The 21,733-nt window shown below is 37.6% G+C and overlaps 1 protein-coding gene across 1 annotated transcript; it reads left to right on the top strand.

Moving 5' to 3' along the window:
- The first annotated feature begins 316 nt into the window (after positions 1 to 316).
- Positions 317 to 7,113, top strand: LOC140236121 (transmembrane protein 53-A-like). The gene is made up of 4 exons (XM_072316094.1): positions 317 to 391; positions 3,432 to 3,618; positions 4,894 to 5,169; positions 6,493 to 7,113. The coding sequence occupies exons 2-4, from the start codon at positions 3,562 to 3,564 to the stop codon at positions 7,111 to 7,113; spliced, it is 954 nt and encodes a 317-aa protein (XP_072172195.1). The 5' UTR covers positions 317 to 391; positions 3,432 to 3,561.
- Positions 7,114 to 21,733: the final 14,620 nt, after the last annotated feature.

Genomic DNA, 21,733 nt, shown 5'->3' with positions numbered 1-21,733 from the left:
CTTCCAAAACCTTGAGCCGAACACAACAAGCTCAAGCGCCTGGGTGCCCGGTTTAGGTTGGCATGGTGTGGATGAAGACTCGAGAGCTACCGGTTGGTCTGTCTGTTCCTGTGGGTTACATGTAGCTCAGGCCGTCCACACGCATACAAGCACATCCTACAACGTTGCACTGACCGATATCTCACTGGTCAAACAATAATCATTCCCAGGTAGGATCGGTTGCAGTGCTGCGGCCGCGGTAGAGAGTTTTCTAGCCAGCTAGCTGACCAGCTCAGCTGAACCTGCACCACACTGGTTCAGCAGCTCTTCACTAAATGTGAACTTGGTCGGCCGCCCTGCACATGTGAGCTGTGCTTTGAACGCGGTCTACACTTGACACTACTGAGCATGTGTGAGTATTTACGTTAGATATCACGGGCGGGAACATCAAACATCACCAGCTGTTCACGATCAGTAAATTACAGTACATCCCGAGTATCTTCGTGTGTACACATCATCACTAACTTGTTAGAATTAAGATTAGACTAACAGTTAGGTCTAACGTCACGAACGTACACTAGAATCTACGTGTCTACACTAGCTGCACTGCCAACACTTCAAGTTCAATTCAACACAGGTAGGCCTAACGTTAACATATTAGGACTTGGTCTTGGTGTAGTACTGTAACGTTAGGACTAGTCTAATGTTCAGTAATTTAGTATAATCTATTGTCCAATATGATTCATAGCCCAACCACAGCTGTGTTGAACAGTTTGACTTTTTGTTTCTGGTTTCGGGCCTATGTGTGTACGTGTGGATGTGTAAAAGCTGTGTTTAAATATTTTAAGCTTAAACAGACAAGACTTTAACAAAGAACATAACGTTGTTAGAAGAATTCGCAAGAAAGAATACTGTTGCGTTGTTACGGGTTATAATAGGCCTAACGTTAGTTATAACTCAAGGGTGTGTACAGTTCTGGTTGAGGTTAAGATTTAGCTTTTAACATTTTGCAAGATTGAATATTCAGAAACCACTCTGAGATTTCAAAGAGCATGCAATTCAGGGTATCAAAAGTTTATTAATCTGATGAAAATTGGTTTTGAAATGGCCGAGATATCCAAAAACAAGGTGAAACAAAGGGATGTTACAAAAGGCGTGGCCTGTCGCCTTTTATTATTACAGTGGACTCCCGTTATAACGAAGTCCTCGGGACCGGCAGTTTTCTTTCGTTATAACGAAATTTCGTTATAACCGAATGAATAAACAATAAAAATACATAGAGTTGATAATGTTGCGGCCCTAAATTTTATTTCGTTGTAACTGGAATTTCGTTATAACCGTGTTCGTTATAACGGGAGTGCACTGTATCACTTTTTTTTTTTATATCTCAGCCATTTGAAGACCAATTTTCATCAAATTAACATTGAATCCTTCTTAAAATTACATGGTTTTTCATGTCACAAGAGGATTCTCATTACAGTGCACTCCCGTTATAACGAAATGCTCGGGACCGGCAGTTTTCTTTCGTTATAACGAAATTTCGTTATAACCGAACAATACTATATATAACGAAAACAAGGAAACCATGCATATATATCATATTCTGTTTGCTGAATCCTTAGCATACACTGGAAAGCTATGTAAAATGTGCCTTGGGATTATTGTATTACTATATTAAACGCTCCCTTCAGAAACTGTGCGTGACACAAGGAGCGAACACGTAGTGATGTGAAGCATTCGCATGCAGAGACGCTGTAAATGCTTGTTGGGCTACGTATTTTCGAAAGCAATTCGCATTTCGTTATAGCGGAGCACATTTCTCTTGTTTTTCTTTGTCTGTGGCGCTCGGAAAAGACTTCGTTATAACGGAAATTTCGCTATAACCATGTTTGTTATAAGCGAATTTTGTACCATAGACTTTCATGGTGATAATTTTGGGACCAGAAGTTTTACTTCCTTATAACAAAATTTCGTTATAACCGTGTTCGTTGTAACGGGAGTGCACTGTATCTCACTTAGGAATGTTCAAAACATGAATCCCCACCTCAACCAGTACTGTACAGTCCCTTTAAAATCAGTTACTGGTACTTGTAGTATAAAATCACATGTCGTACTCGGTTTTAAAGTACAGACCAAACAAGAAGCAGTGATCAGGAATTACAGGCCAACACCTTCTTCCTGTGCCAGATGATGATCATCACAATCACATATTAGTTGTTGGTATTAGAAAATAATATGAGCGCTAGCATGCCTGGACCTGACCTTGGAGAATTAAAAAAAGATATCTTCTAGAATACTCTTACAAGTTAGTCATAACTTCAGCAGCTTGTGGACATTTTGAGGAGATATCAAAGACCACCTATTATTTTCTAATACTATTAGGCCTAATTATTGTTTAGTTGTGAAAGTGACAGTGATATTTAATTTAGATTTGAAGGCAGTCTCGAGGTAAACCAAAAGTTCTAAGTCAAAACCATACCAAGGGCAAGTCCAAATGCAGAGATCTTTATACAGGCATGAAATAGCCACCCAGTCACAACACAAAGGAGAACCAAGAAAGAAGAAAACAAAATCAATTGTCTATCTAATTACGTTGACGTCAAATCTCTTGTTGAAATGTGACACTTGATGTTACACTTACTGTACTTACTGTACTACTCATAAAGGAGTTGACTACAATGTAGAATATTAAATGGGTTAGTCAAATACCGGTTAGTGATTGGCTAAACAGAGTCACGTGATGGAGGTACATTCGTAAATGTTCTCCCATGGGTGAACATTCTTGGTAATGGGAAAACAATCAATGGGAAAACATTCTCCCATGGGAAAACATTTTCAAGTAACAAATGACAGAAGGCCTAGGACCGCGCGCACACATTGAATTTGGCTCTGCGCGAGCGAGCGATCGAGTGCGTTGTGCTATTATATAGCTGCATGCTAGGTTGGTGGCCGTGGTTGCAAAGGTCGTACACTGAATCTCTACGATATTTGGTGGTTGACGTTGACGTATTTGACTAACCCATATAATATATCAGATGATGACTTTTCTTGTCGGGAACATGTACCAAACGTTCCACCCTCAGGGTTTGAAATGCTATTAAGGGAGGCTATAGTCCCTCGACTTTGTCTCGGGACTTATAACCTCCCTCAATAGCATTTCAAACCCTTCGGGTGGAACATTTGGTATGTTCCCTCCCCGCCAGTCATCATCTATATAATGTTTGTATCACATTCACATTTATGATAGCTCATGCTGTATTATCTGAACTTTTAAAAACAGCAGTTCATGTCATTTCTGTTTACATTTTAGACTGTAACAGTAGTATTTACTTAAACAATTTAAGGTTCTTAAGACATAAACTAGCGTTCTCATTGTACCGCCATAACTCCATTAAGTTTTTGTTGCTGTTTGGTGAACCATATTGCTCATTCATATCTTCATCTTCATGCAGTCTGACTTAACCGCACTAGAGCAGGATTGCAACATACACGTATTCCTCGGGGTTACCGACTGAAGCTCTGGTCTGGTCGTCGTCAAGATTTTTGGCCGGGAAGGAGCACCACAAGCCTGCTGCATCAACCATGTTTCGTTCAATGAGGACCACTCTCCAGACGCTTAGTGCCTGGGATGTTGCAGAGGTATGTTGCGATGACTGCAAGCAACCCACACACTGATTCATCAATCCTTCATTACCTCGGCCAAGGGAGGAGGTTATGTTTTCGTTACCATTTGTTTATCCGGCTGCAAAACAACTCAAAAAGTTGTAAATGGATTTAGATGACACTTGCAAGAAAGGTTGAGAATGATGCGAGAAACAAATGATTAAATTTGGGTAACGATCCGGAAACTTTTGTGGGTTTTATGAATGATTATCGATATTTTGGCAGGTTGGGTCAATGAACTTGGGAGTTCAAGCTGTGCATTTTTTAGGTCTTCATACACGCACTGAAGTGCGTGCTCTAGTTTCCGCTAGGGGCGCACTGCACAGCTGAGAGTTTATCATGTAGTAAAGGCTTTTATATTGGGATTTCGGGCAATTTTTGCATGCATACATTGTATCCGGATGGAATTCAGTGACCTCTGGAAGAACAAGATAATTGGTGGAAGTTAGCTGCTTGGAGGAGGTCTGTGCTCTTGGAGTGCTTCTCTAGTTAAATCATGTAGCCTACATTGTACATATTTCCTTTGTGGTTTCCTTTTATACTTTGTGGGACAGGAAGGGAGATGACATGATTAAATTCCATTAAGTTATTTCTTGGTTAAACTTTATTGCTGTTCATGTCAAATCATTGAGCAGCAATAGATTACAATGTATGTCCACAAATTTGTATATTGTAGAGCCAATCAATACTTTAGCAGGGCTATCACCTGAAAGCAGATAGATGCAAAAGTCTATGCACATTACTATTGTAAACCAGCAAATGATACAAAAAAAAAAAAAAAAAAACATAACTTGGCCAGAGTTGTTTACTCAAGTGTTTTATGTGTAGTGCTCATTGTCAGGTCAAGGATCAATTCCCCCCACACACACATACTATACATTGCATACTAATAATGCTTTGATGAGAGCATTCTTGAGAAATGATAATGATAATAATAATAATACATTTATATCCATAGCACATTTTCCATAAATGTACATGTTGAAATGCGCTTTACCAGTGGTTTATTACAATGAAACAAGCTAAAGCTTTGAGGTCATGAATTTTTTTGAGAAAGATTTCCACTTTTTATCATTTATTTTCTTTTTTCTCCTCCTTTCCCAACCCCTCTGATTTTTGCAACCCTGTTCATGAAAAAAAAAAAAAGATGTTTTCACACCTTTCAACCATGAGTGTGTTTAACATTATGTAATGACGATTCCATTGTCATTTTGTCTTTACTCTATTATCATTGACATTTATTAACGTCAGTCCCTTGGTGGAAGCTCGATGCGAATGTATGCCACCGCTGCGCCACCGGTCCCAGCCCTCAAGATCAACCAGAACATGCAGCTCCAGCGGTCCCCCGTCCCCGCGGTGGGCTCATCGGAGGAGTCTTCGCGGCCGTTGGTCCTCCTGCTCCCCTGGCTGGCGGCCAAGCAGAAGCACGTCTCAAACTTCTCCCGCATCTACCTGGACCGGGGTTGTGACGTTCTGACTGTCAGCATCCGTGCCGGCCAGATTCTGCTCCCCAAGTCGGGTGCACAGGTATAACTTGCTGTACCCTCTGAGTCTGATAGGCATAGAAGTTTAGTTACAGTAGAAATGGTTGTGGAAGTAGAATAGTAGCAGTAGCAGTAGCAATATTTAGTAATTCTGTTGTACTTAGTAATTGTGGTAGTAGTAGTATTGACAGTACTTAGTAATCTTTATAAGTGTGTAGTGATTAGTTTTTGTAACAGTAGTAGTAATAGTAGTTGTCATTATTACTTTTAATGCTACTCATTAACAATAAAGATGCAACCAGAAGTTGTCATGGTTACATGCTTTGAATGAATAGAGACCACACAGACAATAAAAGAAATAAGCATTGATAAACAGACCAACCAAATCTTTGATGTGAACAGGACTGGGGGGGGGGGGGGGGACCCACGTCATAATCTACAAGACTGTATCATAAGATTTTCTGAAACAATCAATTTCAGATTTTAATTAATTGATTCTGCAAATTAAGCTCAAGATCATATTTTAGCCTAATTAAAAGCATTGAGAGTCTAGTATGTGATCTGTAGCTCTGTTTTAGCTTATTCAGCAATTGTACATCACAAAAATTTCCAAAACTCTTTTCAATTCATATGTGTTTTATTGTTTTCAGAATTTCTTATGTATTTCTCTGTTTTTCAACTTTTGTTTTTTCTTTGTTTTTTTCATTGGAAATTGTCACTGACCACTTTTCTAGCATAATTAGCACAAAATTAATCGATGAAAGTGATTAATTGTAAAAATAATCAGGTTTTTATGACTTTCATGACAGAGCACTGTTTTCCATAGGAAATGTACACAAAATCACAAAATTGTGCCCGTTTTGGGGCGACATTCCGTTACAAAAATGGACGTGGCTTCGCAAAAGTATGCGCGGACGTTGCAAATTTGGTCTCAAAAGTTGCTTGAGACTTGAACAAACAAAGTCAAGAAGCCTTGCGACGAGGCCTTCTCGCGTTACAGAATTATAGCGCGAAACGTCGAGGGGAGGCCCCCCCCCCGGCCCTTTTAGGGTTAAAGCTCATGAGTGAGGTCATTTGTAAGAATTTGATATAGATCACAGTATTTACAAACTTCTGGCATTTCAGACTTGAGTATGAAGTGTGTAGGAACCAGACAGCTTTAGCAAGCTTTTCGTAGTAATTACTGGTTCATAATTATGCGTCATGGGGAAAAAAAAAAAAATTTCAGATTTGTGTAAATGATGTATAATGCATTTTATTGTGTGGTTATTCCACTTCCAGAATGCCAGTACATTTTGAAGATCTTTGGAGACATGCTAAATGTGTATCCCATTCAGCTAACTCTGATGTCTTTCTCCGTCGTCAGGCTGTGGCCCAGCGTGTGGTGGACTTCCTCCAGTTGGAAAACAACCGGCAGCGACCCATCTTCGTCCACGCATTCAGCGTCGGTGGCTACCTCTACTCCGAGATCCTGCAGAAGATGATTGACGCAGAGACAACCAAGGGGGAGATCACGGACAGGGTGATTGGGCAGGTCTATGACAGCGTCGTCGATCTGGATAAGGTGGCCTTTGGCACCTCGCGGGCCCTCTTCAAAAACAGGTTCATCCAGAAGAGTGTGGAGCTCAGCATCGAGGGCTACATGAACATGACATACCGGCTGGCCACGCGGCATTACGAGCGCGCCTCTAAGCTCTTCTACCACAACCCCATTTTGTCCCCCACCCTCTTCTACTACTCCTTCGCGGACCCGGTGGGCAGCGCCAAGGCTATCGAGAACTGCGTGGAGACCTTACGGCGGGACATGGGCCACCAAAACATCAAGACCAAGGCCTTCAACCGCTCCCAGCATGTCAGCCACATGCACCAGCATCGAGAGGAATACATGTGCACGCTCCTCAACTTTCTGCGGGACATCCCATTCTTCGAAGACAGGGGGGTCCATGTTGAGGAGAGTGGCCAAAATGTGAAAGCAATTAAGGCATAGATGACGTCTTCTTGACAGTAACAGCCTTCCTCCATTTTTATGCCTCCGCCACGTGGTGATGCCGGAGGCATTATGTTTTCGGGTTGTCCGTCCGTCCATACGTACATCCGTACGTCCGTACGTCCGTCCGCTTTCGTTTACGAGATAACTTGAGTAATATTTACTGGAATTTTACCAAACTTGGTCCAAGTATGAAGTATGATGGGGCAACGATTTGATAAGATTTTGGGTGAAATCAGCTAAAGGTCAAAGGTCAAAGGTCAAGGTCAAATCATGAAATTGTATCCGTTTACGCGATAACTCAAGACTGTATGAAGCAAATTTCACCAAACTTTGTTGGAGGATGATGTATGATGGGACAATTACTTGATTAGTTTTTCAGTGAAATCGGACAGAGGTCAAAGGTCAAAGATCAAGGTCAAATCCTAAAATTTATCTGTTTATGTGATAACTCAAAACTGGATGAAGCAGCTTTCACCAAACTTGGTCCAAGGATGATGTATGATGGGACAATTAGTTGAGTAGATTCTAGTGACATTGACAAGAGGTCAAAGGTCAAAAGGTCAAGGTCAAATGCTAAAAATGTTGCTATTTCCCCCATATCTATGCAATGCCCGCAGTTATTTTCTTGAAACTTAGTGTAGACATGTACTACTGCGTAAGGATTGTCCAGAGAGAGTTTCATGTCATGAGGTCAAAAGGTCAAAGGTTAGGTGAAAATGTTGCAATATCACTTTTCTCGCAAATGGTTCAATGTATATTCATGGAACATGGTACATACACGTATGCATGTACTGACTGGCAGGGATTATCTAGGGAATTTAGGGGTCATGGGTCAATAGTCAGGGGTTCAAAGGTCAAGGTCAACTCCTCAAAATGTTACTACTGTATTTCCCTCATACATGTATACTAGTATGCAATGATTGCATTATTAGTTTTAAAAGTGTTTAATATATGTACATGTATTACAACCGTACTTGATGGAGATTCTCTTGGAAATTTCCAGCCAGAAGGTCAAAGGTCAAAGGTTAAGGGTCAAAGGTCAGGTTTAAATGAAAAAAAAATATTTTGTACTGTAATTACACTCTTTCTTCATACCTTGAAAATTATACTCAATGCATAAACTTATAATAAGGTCGGTCAGAAGTCAAGTAAAAATGTTCAATTCCCCAAATATGTGTACCTGCACTCTTTAATAGACAATTATAGCAAACCCAGTTCGTGGAAAGTGAACATTCAAGATATTTCTGACAAACCTGTTATTTCGATATTTTGCCAGTTATGTGAAACTGTCATCACACATTGTCAAGACATTGTACTATACACCTATTGGGAGAATCATGCATTATGGCAGAGGCATCAGTCGCCGTAGCGACATTTCTAGTTTTTTTTTATGTTTTTCCAGTATTGATGGCAGTACATTGTATATTTAATTTGTTTTTGCTGCTATGCTATCATGCCATTTTTACCTCCTACATACAATAGATGTTCTAGTGCTCCTTGTTACGTACATCCATTTAAACATGCTGTAATGAACTTAATGCAAGTTGTGTTGTGAACTTGACATAGATATCCATATATACAGCATAATAATAGTGTTTTCATGTGTGTGATCATGCTGCAGTATTACTGTGAGGACAAGAAAGCAATGCATGATATTATTGCATGCAGGCTCGCACAAATCTGCTCCCCGTTTTTTAAGGGGCCTGCCCCATTTTTATAAGGGATTTTCCCTCAGACAAATTTAAAATTACACCATAGTCAGGAACACTTTTTCCAAGTGCAATCAGTATGATGCATTTCCTGCCTCTGCTATGGTTGTTTTAGAGTTGCGGTTCCACCGTCAAAATTCTTTGTTTTTGAAGATGAATGTAATCCTCATGGTGGTCCTGCCACATCAACAGGTTAATGTAAATTGTGGATGCTCCTGTTTGTAATTCTAATCTTCTGACATTCATTCTATATTAGTTTTAAAAAATGTCAATAGCACAAATGAAAGTTAGTGCTCATATACATGCATGTGAATCAGGAATGATCTTTTGATCTGCCACAGGACGGTTGATTGGTTATTTGATTTTTTTTTTTTTTTTTGATTCCTTCTATGAGCTGTTTTTCTTTTTTGATCAAATGTTTTATGATTCTGTCATTTCACAGAAAAAAACTTTTTTAATCTTCTGCCTTTTTTTTGAGGGGGGGGGGGGGGGCGTGACTAATGATAATGATACACAGGCGGTGAGTCAGTACATGTTTGTGTAATTTACAAAATGTCAACCTAGAATTTCAAGCAGCACATACAGATCTCTCTACAGCTCTGTTTTACTAATTTAAAATGTGGATTTAATCCATGAAAGATGGTGAAATACATGAATTATCTTACATGATTTTGTAGAAGATTTTTCAGTGTCTTTTCTATAAATGATAATGATGTTTTCATGTGTGTGACCATGCTGCAGTATTACTGTGAGGACAAGAAAGCAGTGCATGATATTATTGCATGCAGGCTCGCACAAATCTGCTCCCCGTTTTTTAAGGGGCCTGCCCCATTTTTATAAGGGATTTTCCCTCAGACAAATTTAAAATTACACCATAGTCAGGAACACTTTTTCCAAGTGCAATCAGTATGATGCATTTCCTGCCTCTGCTATGGTTGTTTTAGAGTTGCGGTTCCACCGTCAAAATTCTTTGTTTTTGAAGATGAATGTAATCCTCATGGTGGTCCTGCCACATCAACAGGTTAATGTAAATTGTGGATGCTCCTGTTTGTAATTCTAATCTTCTGACATTCATTCTATATTAGTTTTAAAAAATGTCAATAGCACAAATGAAAGTTAGTGCTCATATACATGTATGTGAATCAGGAATGATCTTTTGATCTGCCACAGGACGGTTGATTGGTAATTTGATTTTTTTTTTTTTTTTTTGATTCCTTCTATGAGCTGTTTTTCTTTTTTGATCAAATGTTGTATGATTCTGTCATTTCACAGAAAAAAAAACTTTATCAATCTTCTGCCTTTTTTTAAGTGGGGGGGGGGGGTTGACTAATGATAATGATACAGGCGGTGAGTCAGTACATGTTTGTGTAATTTACAAAATGTCAACCTAGGATTTCAAGCAGCACATACAGATCTCTCTACAGCTCTGTTTTACTAATTTAGAATGTGGATTTAATCCATGAAAGATGGTGAAATACATGATTTATCTTACATGATTTTGTAGAAGATTTTTCAGTGTCTTTTCTACATACTGAATTGTTCCTTTGCAGGGAGATATTGCTGTTTTGATGGTAATTTTGCTTGAAACCATGTGACAGTAATCATTATATAGACAAAGTGTGCTACGTGTATAGCAAAAAAAAAAAAGGATACAGTAATTTTTTTTTTCATCTGTGAGATGATTTTACGAGGAAAACTCATCATTCCCCTTACCATGTCCATTTTAACAAGATTTCATCATAGAAAGAACGTTCTTGTGGTCCCTGGCTATCTCATATGTACATGTACATGTACATTGTATTTATATGATATTGGATTCTCCTGTACTGCAAAGGCTCCTATTCCATCTTAAATTTAAAGGGTGTGTCTTCATGTTGGGCACACTAAAAGATTGATAGTAAATGACAGGATTAGATAAATAATGTGTGAATAAAAGGGCGTAAAGGTGTGCATGTTTTTACAAACAATGCTAGATGGTCATCACTTCATCTCTTTGGAGTATGATGTAGAAATTGTGTATCATTAGTCTAGAAATGAGATGTTTTGAGTATAGGTGTATTTGTTGATAATTACTACGAAGTATTCCATACAAACGTGTCATGACTTGTAATTGTTAAGGATGTAGTATATTGATTCAGATGGGAATTGTCAGAATTTTGGTTATTTCTTTTTTGGCTAATTGGTACAGTGTAGTACTAGCCTATTATAGGTCGTATCTGCATAGATTTCATGCAGTATAAATGTTACAGTAATAACATTTTCACCTGTGCTTGAAGTTCGCAGCCTAGCTGCAATGCTCCCTGGTAATGGAGAATGGTGAGGGTGATGTGTTACACTGTAGATGCAGATTTGATTCCATTTTGGGGTAGCCTTTTGTTAAGGCTCTGCTGCAATAGTGATTTCAAGCAAAGCAAACCAAGATCCCTCACTGGAGACGAAATTCTATACCAGTACCCTAACCTCTGCGTGTAAATGGCTGAATTCTGCCATCAGTGTTGAGTATCAAATACCAGCCAGTCAACAGTAATGATGTGTTGTTGATGTTTGTTCGTTCATTTGTTGATTTTTGTTTTGTTTTAGCATACCATATCTGCCAGGAGAAGCGGCTGAGTGAAAGGAAAGAGCTCTGCAAATACCAGCTCCCTTGAACACAGACTACATGTATGTGTGGTGCGGAGGAGCCATTTGCCATATACCTCCACTTCACAAACTTGTTTTGCATCTAATCAAGCTAGATATGTAGTGCAAACTTGTATACCATTGAGGGTGAGGGAAAGCACTACAGAAAAAACGGCTAAATCTACAAATTGCATGTATACATGTTTTAATACTGAGGGTAATATGTGAACAAAATCATTTTGTCTACACACCTTTGATTAAAGCAACACCTTGTCTGTCTGTGATGCCAGATTTCCACCCATGCAGAGCCAAAGTTAAGTTGAATTTTGTGTGCATATGAGACATTTTTATTTTACTTTATTCTTTTGAGTCATTGATAAAGTATCATGTTTGTACTGAACGAAACACCTTATTTGATGTATATGTGTAATGTAAAGTTGTATGACCCGTAATATTCTACAAATTCACACACAGTGAAATGCCAATTCCCATTCAAAATACATTGTAATACAGAAAAACAATTCACTGTTCCAGTCATGAATGTAAATACTGCATGTTGCTAACGGTACCTGTGAGCCATCCAATCTGAACTAGACACGTGAGTGGAAATTTGGTTGTGTTTTTGTTGTTCACAAAATTTGATCTCAATTTATTAGGACCATGAGTGATGATACGAGTCTTCGTACTGGTAATTACTCAGCCCATTACACCGAAATGAACATGCCAGGGAGGGGAACTTCTGTCATTTGTGTAATATCAGGGTGAAAAGTTGATATGTACAATGTAGATCTGTGCTGTTGAAGTACACTGTATTATGATTAAAGAGGGCTTTAATCTCATGTCCATCAAATGGGATAATTAAGTAATGAGCCTTTGTAACATTTCTTTAGAAAATGCCTTATTTTTGCGAAGTATTTTGCTCTGTTCACAAGTGTTTTGTTTGTATCGTTGCTAATATTATTCATCATGGATGACATGAACCATACAGTATGAAGGTGCAAATTGTTACTTTATATTTCAGTATTGTATTAAAGACAGGGTTTCTTTCTTTTTCAATGCATTTTAGTGTTCCAGTGATATTAGCATACATGTGCAACATTCTTCCTGAACAGTTTGTAATGTACTCTCGCATGCAAAGTAAATGTGAGATCCTAAAATGTAATGTGACAGTTTGTTAATATTAATGATATAACATGTGTGTTGATTAGTTGTTTGCGCCATATTGAATGTTTTCAGTCACATCCAACATTGTTTTGAACTGTACAACATTCATGAATATTGCCCGATGCCTATCCCTCGCCCAGTGTTTAGTTATTTGTATATATATTTTAATAGACAGGACACAGTGACCCTTTTGACTGGTCCTTAGAAGCGAACATCTGGGGGGTGTTTCATCAACGCTTGTCAGCGCCGACAACTGTCAGCGCTGACCAATTTCAGCAAAATCCTTGGTTTTGATTGGCTGAGATGCTCTGGTCACTGACTGTTACTATGGTGATTCAAGTTGTCAGCGCCGACAAACGTTGATGAAACACCCCCCAGAAAATGTGCCCCTCACAGGGTTCAAGTAAAAGTTGATGTCACATCACAGGATAATTTGGCTGATTATTATTATTGTGAAAATGACCAGAATGTCATTGTACTATTCCAAACGCATATCTTTGACTATGACAGCATTGTATACAGAATCAGTGAGAAGTGATCTAGATGCCAAGTGTTGCTGTCCAAGCTTGTAGTTATTATTATTATTATCAGTAAGATTTCTGCGATACAGTATTTTTTACAAGTCTTTGCACTTGCAGGCAGTATTGAAATGGCATTGTACAGTATGCTTTTAATGTACTCACAACAGCAGAAGTAGTGATTTATGTCTTCAGGGCAAAGACATGATTTCATTCAGAGTTTTAATCAATGTGCAATCTTGTCTCACTCTCAGTCATAACCTGTTTGATATTAAAGTGTATTTGCATGATGTGCTTTAACCCTTTGAAGACTAGTTCCGAGTATTCTTGGGGCAGGTGTCTGTAGGAAAACATGTCTTATACATACTCGATGGGTTATTAAAAGGTAGTTGTGAAGTCAGAGGGAAAGGGAATGCTGTCTACAATGTACTGGGATGTGGTAGCTTTGCAACACTGCTACACATGCTTAGATAGGTTCTGACAATAAGCTGGGGGCGATAATTGTGTCGGTTATCATCATCATCATCATCATCATCATCATCATCATCATCATCATCATCTTCACTGTCATTGTCTTGCTCATCCGTACCATTCGCCGTGATGTCATTATTGTGTTTTATACAAGTACACATGCAGGCTAATTTAATTATGACTACATCTACTCTCTAACAGTGTACACTATGGTTCCTGTTATGTGCTTTGTCTATATTTGCGACCACGGCAGCAGCTGCATTCTATGATTACTGCTTCTGCCAAGGTCCTTTATAATATTTATGACTGCATGGATGTCACTCGATCCAGGTTCCCAGGACCAGCTAATGTAGGGCATGTCGCCATGGTAACGATTGTATATGACATTGTCAATTCTGAATCCTCTACCAGTAGAGGACAACCATTTTGTGTCATAATGGTCTTTAAAATGCATATTTAAAAAAAAAAAAGAAATGAGCAACTTAAATGTAGGCAAAAATCAGCAAAAATAAGCGTACACGTGTCAATATATGGCAAGCAAATAAAAATGTGATGACATTACAGACAAACAGTTTTCTGTGAAGTTATTCAAATCTGGATCTCATGTGCGTGGTGCTTTTCTTCCACATAAAGGCTTTTCTGCGTAGCTCTGCATACATTGTGAGATACACATATCGCAAAATAATGTGTAAACCCTATCTCCTCCAAATTGCAACTCAGTTTGGATGGGGGAAGAAATCATATTTGACTACTTTCAAGCCATGATTTTTCTGTTTATTTTATTTTTCATTCAAGCAAAAGCTCATCTTTTGGAATTGCATCGCATTTGCATGTGTACTGCAATGCTGTTCTTCTTGGACCAGTTGGACAGATTATTTGACATAACGTATATGCCATTGACGTTTATAGCGGAGTTGACTGAAGTTGCCACTGGTAGAAACAGAGGAACAGTGTGATACTTTACATAGAAGATGTGACAATAGTATTGAAGGTACACATTTTAATCACCAAATCAAATCATATCAATAACTTGACAAAGCCATATCGGCATAAATATGGTATGAGGAGAATGAAACCCAAGTACATGTGGATTGAGTGAAAGTGCATAAATTAGAACACATCAGCAAACTTTGAGGAAAATTGGACAATCCTTTCAAAATTATGAGTAAGCTTTGGTACTGCCATCACTGGATAAAAAGACTGCAAAAACTGTAATGTCACTGTCGGACAACAGAAGGCCCTCTATCAAAAAAAAAAAAAAAATATATATATATATATATATATATATATATATATATATATATATATATATATATATATGTATTTTAAAAGAAATGTACAAGTACACATTCCTTTCACTTGCTACTGAGATGTGCATACTATACAAAGTGTATGTTATGATGAAAGGGTACTAATATACCATGTTCTTCCTGCCTTCAGAAAGAGATAAGCTAGGCATTCTTTCATTATGCTTGCAAAATTAGAATACAATGATTTGTTTCCTCCAGCTTCACTGATGTACCCTCTATTGATATTTCTGAACTTACTCAATCCATATACATCGAGTTTCATCCCCCTCTAAAATATCAGGCATTTCATTCACCCTTATCTGTGCTCTTTCAAAATCTCCAAATAAAAAACTACATGAAGTTTGATACTTTTTTCTGCCTAATTTTATATGCACAAACAAGGATTTACACTGCATTGAATGATCTTGATCTGTGTATTACACTAGTAGCTGATGGGGGGAGAACCCTGTTTTGTCCAGCTGTTGGTTCTGGTCAGCTGAACCTTGACAAGAGAAACAGACACAAGGAAGTACCAGGATTTAACTGGACAACACTATCACACCACAAAGAGGTCAAGCATGGACTGACCAGGCAAGACCGGACTCTCGAAACTATACACAAACATTTGAATGCCTGGATGGGACAAATGAAACGTAGCTTAAAGGGAATGTACAGTACTGGTTGAGGTGGGGATTCATGTTTTGAACATTCCTAACTGCAATAATGAGAAACCTCTTATGAAATATGAAAGAGCAGTGAAATATGAAAGAGCATGTAATTTTAAGAAGGAATTAATGTTTATTAGATGAAAATTGGTTTTTCAAATAGCCGAGATATCCAAAAAAGTGATAATGATAAAAGACAATAGGCCACGCCTTTTATTAGGATCTCTTTGTTTCACCTTGTTTTTGGATATCTCGGCCATTTCAAAACCGATTTTCATCAAATAAACTTTTGATACCCCTTAGAATTGCATGCTCTCTGACATTTCATAGAGTGGTGTCTGAATTTCTCGCAAAACGTTAAAAGCTAAATCCTCACCTCGACCAGAACTGTACAGTCCCTTTAAGTCTAAGCGATATGTTTGTTGTTGTTTTTTTCCCCAACTAAAATGAAAATGGGACACAAATTTCTCATTTGTGTGTAAAAGTCCCTTTCTACAGTGGAGACGAGGGAGGGAAATGGTGTATGTAATGCAATTTAAAACACTGAAGAAGTAAAAGCTGAGCTTATTACACGTAGCTCTTCTATTATATCTGTCTGTTTGTCTGTCTGTCTGTGTATATAAATATGAATATATACATTGTATTTACAGTCTACCTTGCATATTTAAGTCAAATAATCACCTATGTTGAAGGTCTTTTCAAGTCCTCTTTATATTCTATTGATTTTAACCTCTCATAAGTCAAATTTTCTCAAAGTCAAAGCTACATTTCTTCAGTTTAAATAGAATCAAGAAGAAGAAAAAAAAAGAAAACAGATAATTAGACAAAATATTTCCAAGTTCCTCTGGAATTTTGTCATTCTGTACATGATGAATATATTTGTTTTTCTTTTTGTTTTTTCTTTTTTTTTAACATTCCTTGATAACTACAGTTTGCATTACCAGGTAACTAACAAATTGTATCTACTGCGACTATTAAATGCCTTGTCAAAAGGCAGAGCACTTTATAATTGGTCTGGTACGTCAGTCCTGCACATGATTTCAAGTGTAATGATAATCCAATGTTTACAAATACAATGTAACATTTTGAATACATTAAGGTTGCTACAAGGCAACTCTGTTTAGAGATAATAAACATTGCAACACTTTTGTGATTATGACGTCAAGTGTAATGCTAATCCAATATGTTAATGGATAAATTTTTGAATACAAAGAAAGGCTGGTACAAGATAACTCTGTTAGAAGAGATAAGAAACATTGCAACACATTTGTGTTTGGTTATTCAAAGTGCAACAAATAAACTGATGTCCATGAGGTGAACAGACTTTTTGAAAGTTTATGCAGCCATCATGCACTTTTTACACGACACAATAAATCCCTGAATGCCCAGTGGAGAAAATATCCAGGAAACACAAGTTGTGTTTGTTTGTTTGTTTTTGTTTGTTTGTTTGGGTGTTTTTTGTGACAATTATGCTGTTTATGTGATCTAGCTATTAAATGCCTGAACTATAATGTTTCTGTTGAGAGAGGGCGACAGACAAGGACTCTCTCACACAAAGATTCAGCTAATAAACACACACACTAGTCAAGCTGGACCCTGAAAATAATTGGCTACGATGTTGGTTCTTTTTACTCCCCGACTTCTCATCATACCAAAGATGTTACATGTTTGTTTGGTTGGTTGTTGTTTTTTTTTACCATCTTTGACTCTGGCATCATATTTGTGCCAGGTACTGAAAAACCAGAAATGTTTGTGCGCATTTTCATTTCATGAGAGCCAATTGATTCGTGAAATTAAATGCATGCAAAAGTTAAATTCATGTCTAGACCATGGGGCCTTTGCATTGAATGCCAGTGGCAATTTGTGAAAAATTTCAGTCCGCAATGATATCTTGTTTTACAGTTTTGATAAAATCCACCATTTCTCTCTCTTTCTCTCAAAATTGCGATGAGCTCTGGGACAGACAGACAGACAGACAGACATGTGGACAGGCAAACGACTATATGGCCTTATGGGTTCACATTCATACAGGGAAACCAGAGTCCAAATTTCTCTGTGGATTGAGTACGTGAAAGCAGAAATATTTTACATGATTGTAGAATCACTACGAAAGTTTTGAGGAAAATTGGACAATCAGGTGCAGTCATAACTGGATATGAGACTACCAAACTTCAAGACGTCATTATGGACAACATGAAGAAAATATCTAAAAATTCAACATATTTTCACTTTCCTATGATAGTGAAAGTGGATGAACAAACATATGTCGGTAACAAGTAGATGGAATGTGCACTTTCCCTGAAAAACAAAATTTTGTTGAATTCTCCCTGTATTTCAAAATATTTTTGTCCATAATGATGTCATGAACTGTAGTCCTCTTATCCAGCAATGATGGCACTAAAATTGAAAAAAAAAAAAAGTCATAACTTTTTAATGGAATGTCTGATTTTCCTCACAGCTTTCAACAATGTCTTCTACAAATATTGCTGCTTTCACTAAATCCACATTTATATTTGGACTTTGGTTTCCTTTTTAATATTCAAATTATTTTCAGATTTGTTCAGCCATGCAGAATGTCATCGACTCATGCCACAGGTATAGGACATGGTGTCCATTTGTGATCTACACACACACACACACACACACACACACACACACACACACACATACACCCAAGGCACAGGTGTACTATTGGCCACAAACTTGCAGTCATACTTGGAGGGGAGCACGACTTGGAGAATCACATTGAATATCAATGTTGCAGCGTAATTATTTGACAAATGCTAGATATCCAAATGTCTCTCGACTGACAGTCATCCGCATAAATTGAGTATGTCTTTGTTTTGTCAACTGTACTGTTTGTGCAGGACCCCCAGTAAGAACAGTACCTGCCTACTGATGGGGCTACCCTGGTGAAAAAAGACTGAATTAATAAATAAAATAAATAAATACACCTAATCACACTATTCTACATTAACAAAAAAAAAGTGTTCATAAAAACAGCTAAAAAATAATTCACATTTGTTTTACAATCCCAAACTAAAGAAAAATGTATAAGAAAAATTGCTCTTTTAGAAAATATAAAACATATGAAGGGTTTGTTTGCAAGAACCGATAAGTCCATTTTTGAAGATTTTGAAGTACAATCTCTGTCATAAAGTACAAAATTGGTCACTACATAATATATAAAGGTATATTTTTGAAGTTATGGTCAAAAGAAGCAAAAATTTTCTTATTATTCTCTTTATTTTTCTTGACCTTTAATCGCAAATATCTCCATTTGGCAAATATGGACTTATCAGTTTTTGCAAACAAACTCTTCATATGTACGCACTCAAGACCGACTAGGTTGACCCATTTCGCCCATTTTGAGTCCTCGCACAAAATCAGTGTGCAAACTTTTGTTAGTTTTGTGATGCACTGTCACATATCAACGAACTGAAACGAAATTGAAATGTAAGTTGAATATTCAACTACTGATACATCGTACTACCATACACCCTTCTAGTACATTTACACTTTATATCTCTCACGATATGAATCACATCAGATAGGGATGTTGATAAAATCTGTTTATTGTTGCCGACAATAACAAATCCACCCCATTGAATCCGATGTAGACATCTAGCAGGCAGGATTTTATCATTAAAAAACAAAGATAAGAGAAAACACACATTAGCAGAAGTTCAAACTCTCTATGTACTTTATTGTTCACGCCACCCTGCTGATTACAGATTTCACCGAAGGAAAAACAAGTCAACCTCTGACCTCTATTCATTGATCACACACAATGAACAATGACCAGTCATGTTGACAGTCGATGATAGTGGCAAATTAACAATGGTCCAGTTTACTTCACTGGTAGTGTTCGTCAGAACAGCTGCACGCTTCACAAAAGAACAGTGTAGCTGATACGATACCAGGGCCCCGTTTTATTTTTAAAAAAATGATATAATTGATTATAAATTTCCTTACCACACAGGCTGCCATAGACTTATGATAGAAATCAACAGTTACTATACAGTTTATAATCAATTATAATTGTTCATAAAACAGGGCCCAGCTCTCAGCCTGTTGATATCAAGCAAAATTGACCAAATAAAACAGATAGACATGGAAACCACCTACAGCATGTATTGGGCTCAAGATTATTTATTTTCTCTTCAGCCTCTTGCATCTGTCTGAAAATGCAAATTTTACCGCGTTCAGGTACAGGGTACAGATAAAAACCCTTGTACAGGGGAACTTCATTCAGTGAGCTGAAATTTCCTTGTTACATGGATTGTACAGTTATACCTGGTATCTCATTATATCAGGGATGGTAACAAAATAACAGAAAAGGATTGAGACATGCAAGTCACCCTGTTACATCAGGTACATACACTATCTCACTATATACATGTATGACCTCATTGTAACAAAATCCCAATGATGCAATGAATTTTTCACTAGGAGTTACACAGGTCAACTTTGTATTATCACAATTTCACAAATATTAGACATTTTAGGGGCATATTCCAGTAACACTTGAATTCTGTTTCCCCCAACAAAAGTTCATAGGGGAACAATATACAGTACCGTACGTGAAGATTTCCACACAGTGAAATATCTACACGAAATTGATTTTGCACGCTTAGCGCCCCAAAAACATATTCTCTGGGTCTTGAATTCGCACTGTGCAATTGTCAACCAATTCAAAATGTGCAGAGAAAATTGGTACATGTAACATATTTTTGCATGTTTTAGACTTCGGGCTAGCCAAAAGTAGAGCAAAATATGATGATGATGATGATGATGATGATGATGAAGTCTTGTATAGCGCCGGTATCTGCCAAGTCAGGCGCTCATGGCGCTTGCTCCATGTACCATGAAAATTTCTGCATTTACAGTATTCCTGACACTGCAGACTGGTTGTGACCTTGGGTGGTACGGTGCCACTCATTTGTCAGAAGAAAGATATCCACATGAGTGTAGCAATGCTTATGAGGCAGTGGACTTTGCACGTTTTCGCAGTCATGGAGTGATGCAGGGATGGCTGAAACTAAAAATCCATGTCATCATATTTTTTTTTCTCTTTTTTTTGCAGTTAATTGGACCAATTTCTCACAGCAATATGGGTGAAATTTCAACAAAATGGCATATATAATGGGAAGTACAGACATCCTTGCCTACGTCAAATCTATTTGGACAAAAGAAATAGCTTCGACTAGGATATTTGACCTATGAGGGATTAAAATCAATAGAGTATAAAAAAAAAAGAAAGGAAAATGCCTTCGACACAGGCAATTATTTGGTTTATGCAAGGTAGACTTGCATATTCAAAGTACAAGGTTTACTGTACTACCCCATCAATGGTACCGTTAAGTACATGTAATTCACAAGAAGCCTAACAAATCTATGTTTAAAAAATGTACTTGTAAATGTCTTATCTATCCTCCATTACCCCCCAAAAAACAACAACAAACAAACAGAAAACAATTGACAAATAAGAGCACAAGGTGATACAATTGAAGGGGTCGGTGCAATATAGTGCTAACCCACACTTTTGTCAAAATTGAGTTGCATGCATTTTCATGATCCTTACCCTTCACTTTAACCTCCGTGAAAATATCATATTTGAATTCAACCAATAAGATGGTAAAAAATACATGCATTCATGTTTTATTAATGTACAATGTATGGACTTTCCAAACATTCAATAGCGATTATCTCAAAATGACCCTTGTGTGGGTTAGCACTATATTGCACCGACCCCTTCAATTTATTTTTTTCTGTGTGAACTTTCCATGGGGATTACATGAAAAGCAATTTCATTTTTTTTTTCACACCCACAAGAAGAAAAAAAAAAATGTCTAGAGAGCGTAAGGACCTGGAATTTAACAAGCTAAAGCTGTACACAATTCAATGCGGGGATTTTTGAATGTCTGTATGATCTGATTCGGGCAAGCCTTCCCATTGGATAGTATCTCCACACTACCGGGCCTTGATACCACATTCCATGGTACACAGATATACGAAAAGTATTTACACCATCTTCACTGATTGAAGGAGCTACAATTTTGTCAATGTGATGGTTGCATAGGGAAAAAAAATCAACTTAATTAGCTTATTCACAGTCAAGGTAAAAACTGCTTTTCATGGCACGGGGTGTTTGACACGTGCAGAAACCATGCATTTTTATA

Source organism: Diadema setosum, chromosome 12 (genome assembly GCF_964275005.1).
Source record: "Diadema setosum chromosome 12, eeDiaSeto1, whole genome shotgun sequence".
NCBI lineage: Eukaryota > Metazoa > Echinodermata > Echinoidea > Diadematoida > Diadematidae > Diadema > Diadema setosum.
The sequence above is the reverse complement of the archived record's forward strand: the minus strand, read 5'-3'. Positions and strand labels throughout refer to the sequence as shown.

Excerpts from the sequence above, each read along its gene's own strand:
- LOC140236121 (XM_072316094.1), top strand. The coding sequence starts at position 3,562 with ATGTTTCGTTCAATGAGGACCACTCTCCAGACGCTTAGTGCCTGGGAT. Across the intron at positions 3,619-4,893 it reads GTGCCTGGGATGTTGCAGAG|TCCCTTGGTGGAAGCTCGAT; the intron begins GTATGTTGCGAT and ends TATTAACGTCAG. Across the intron at positions 5,170-6,492 it reads TCCCCAAGTCGGGTGCACAG|GCTGTGGCCCAGCGTGTGGT; the intron begins GTATAACTTGCT and ends CTCCGTCGTCAG.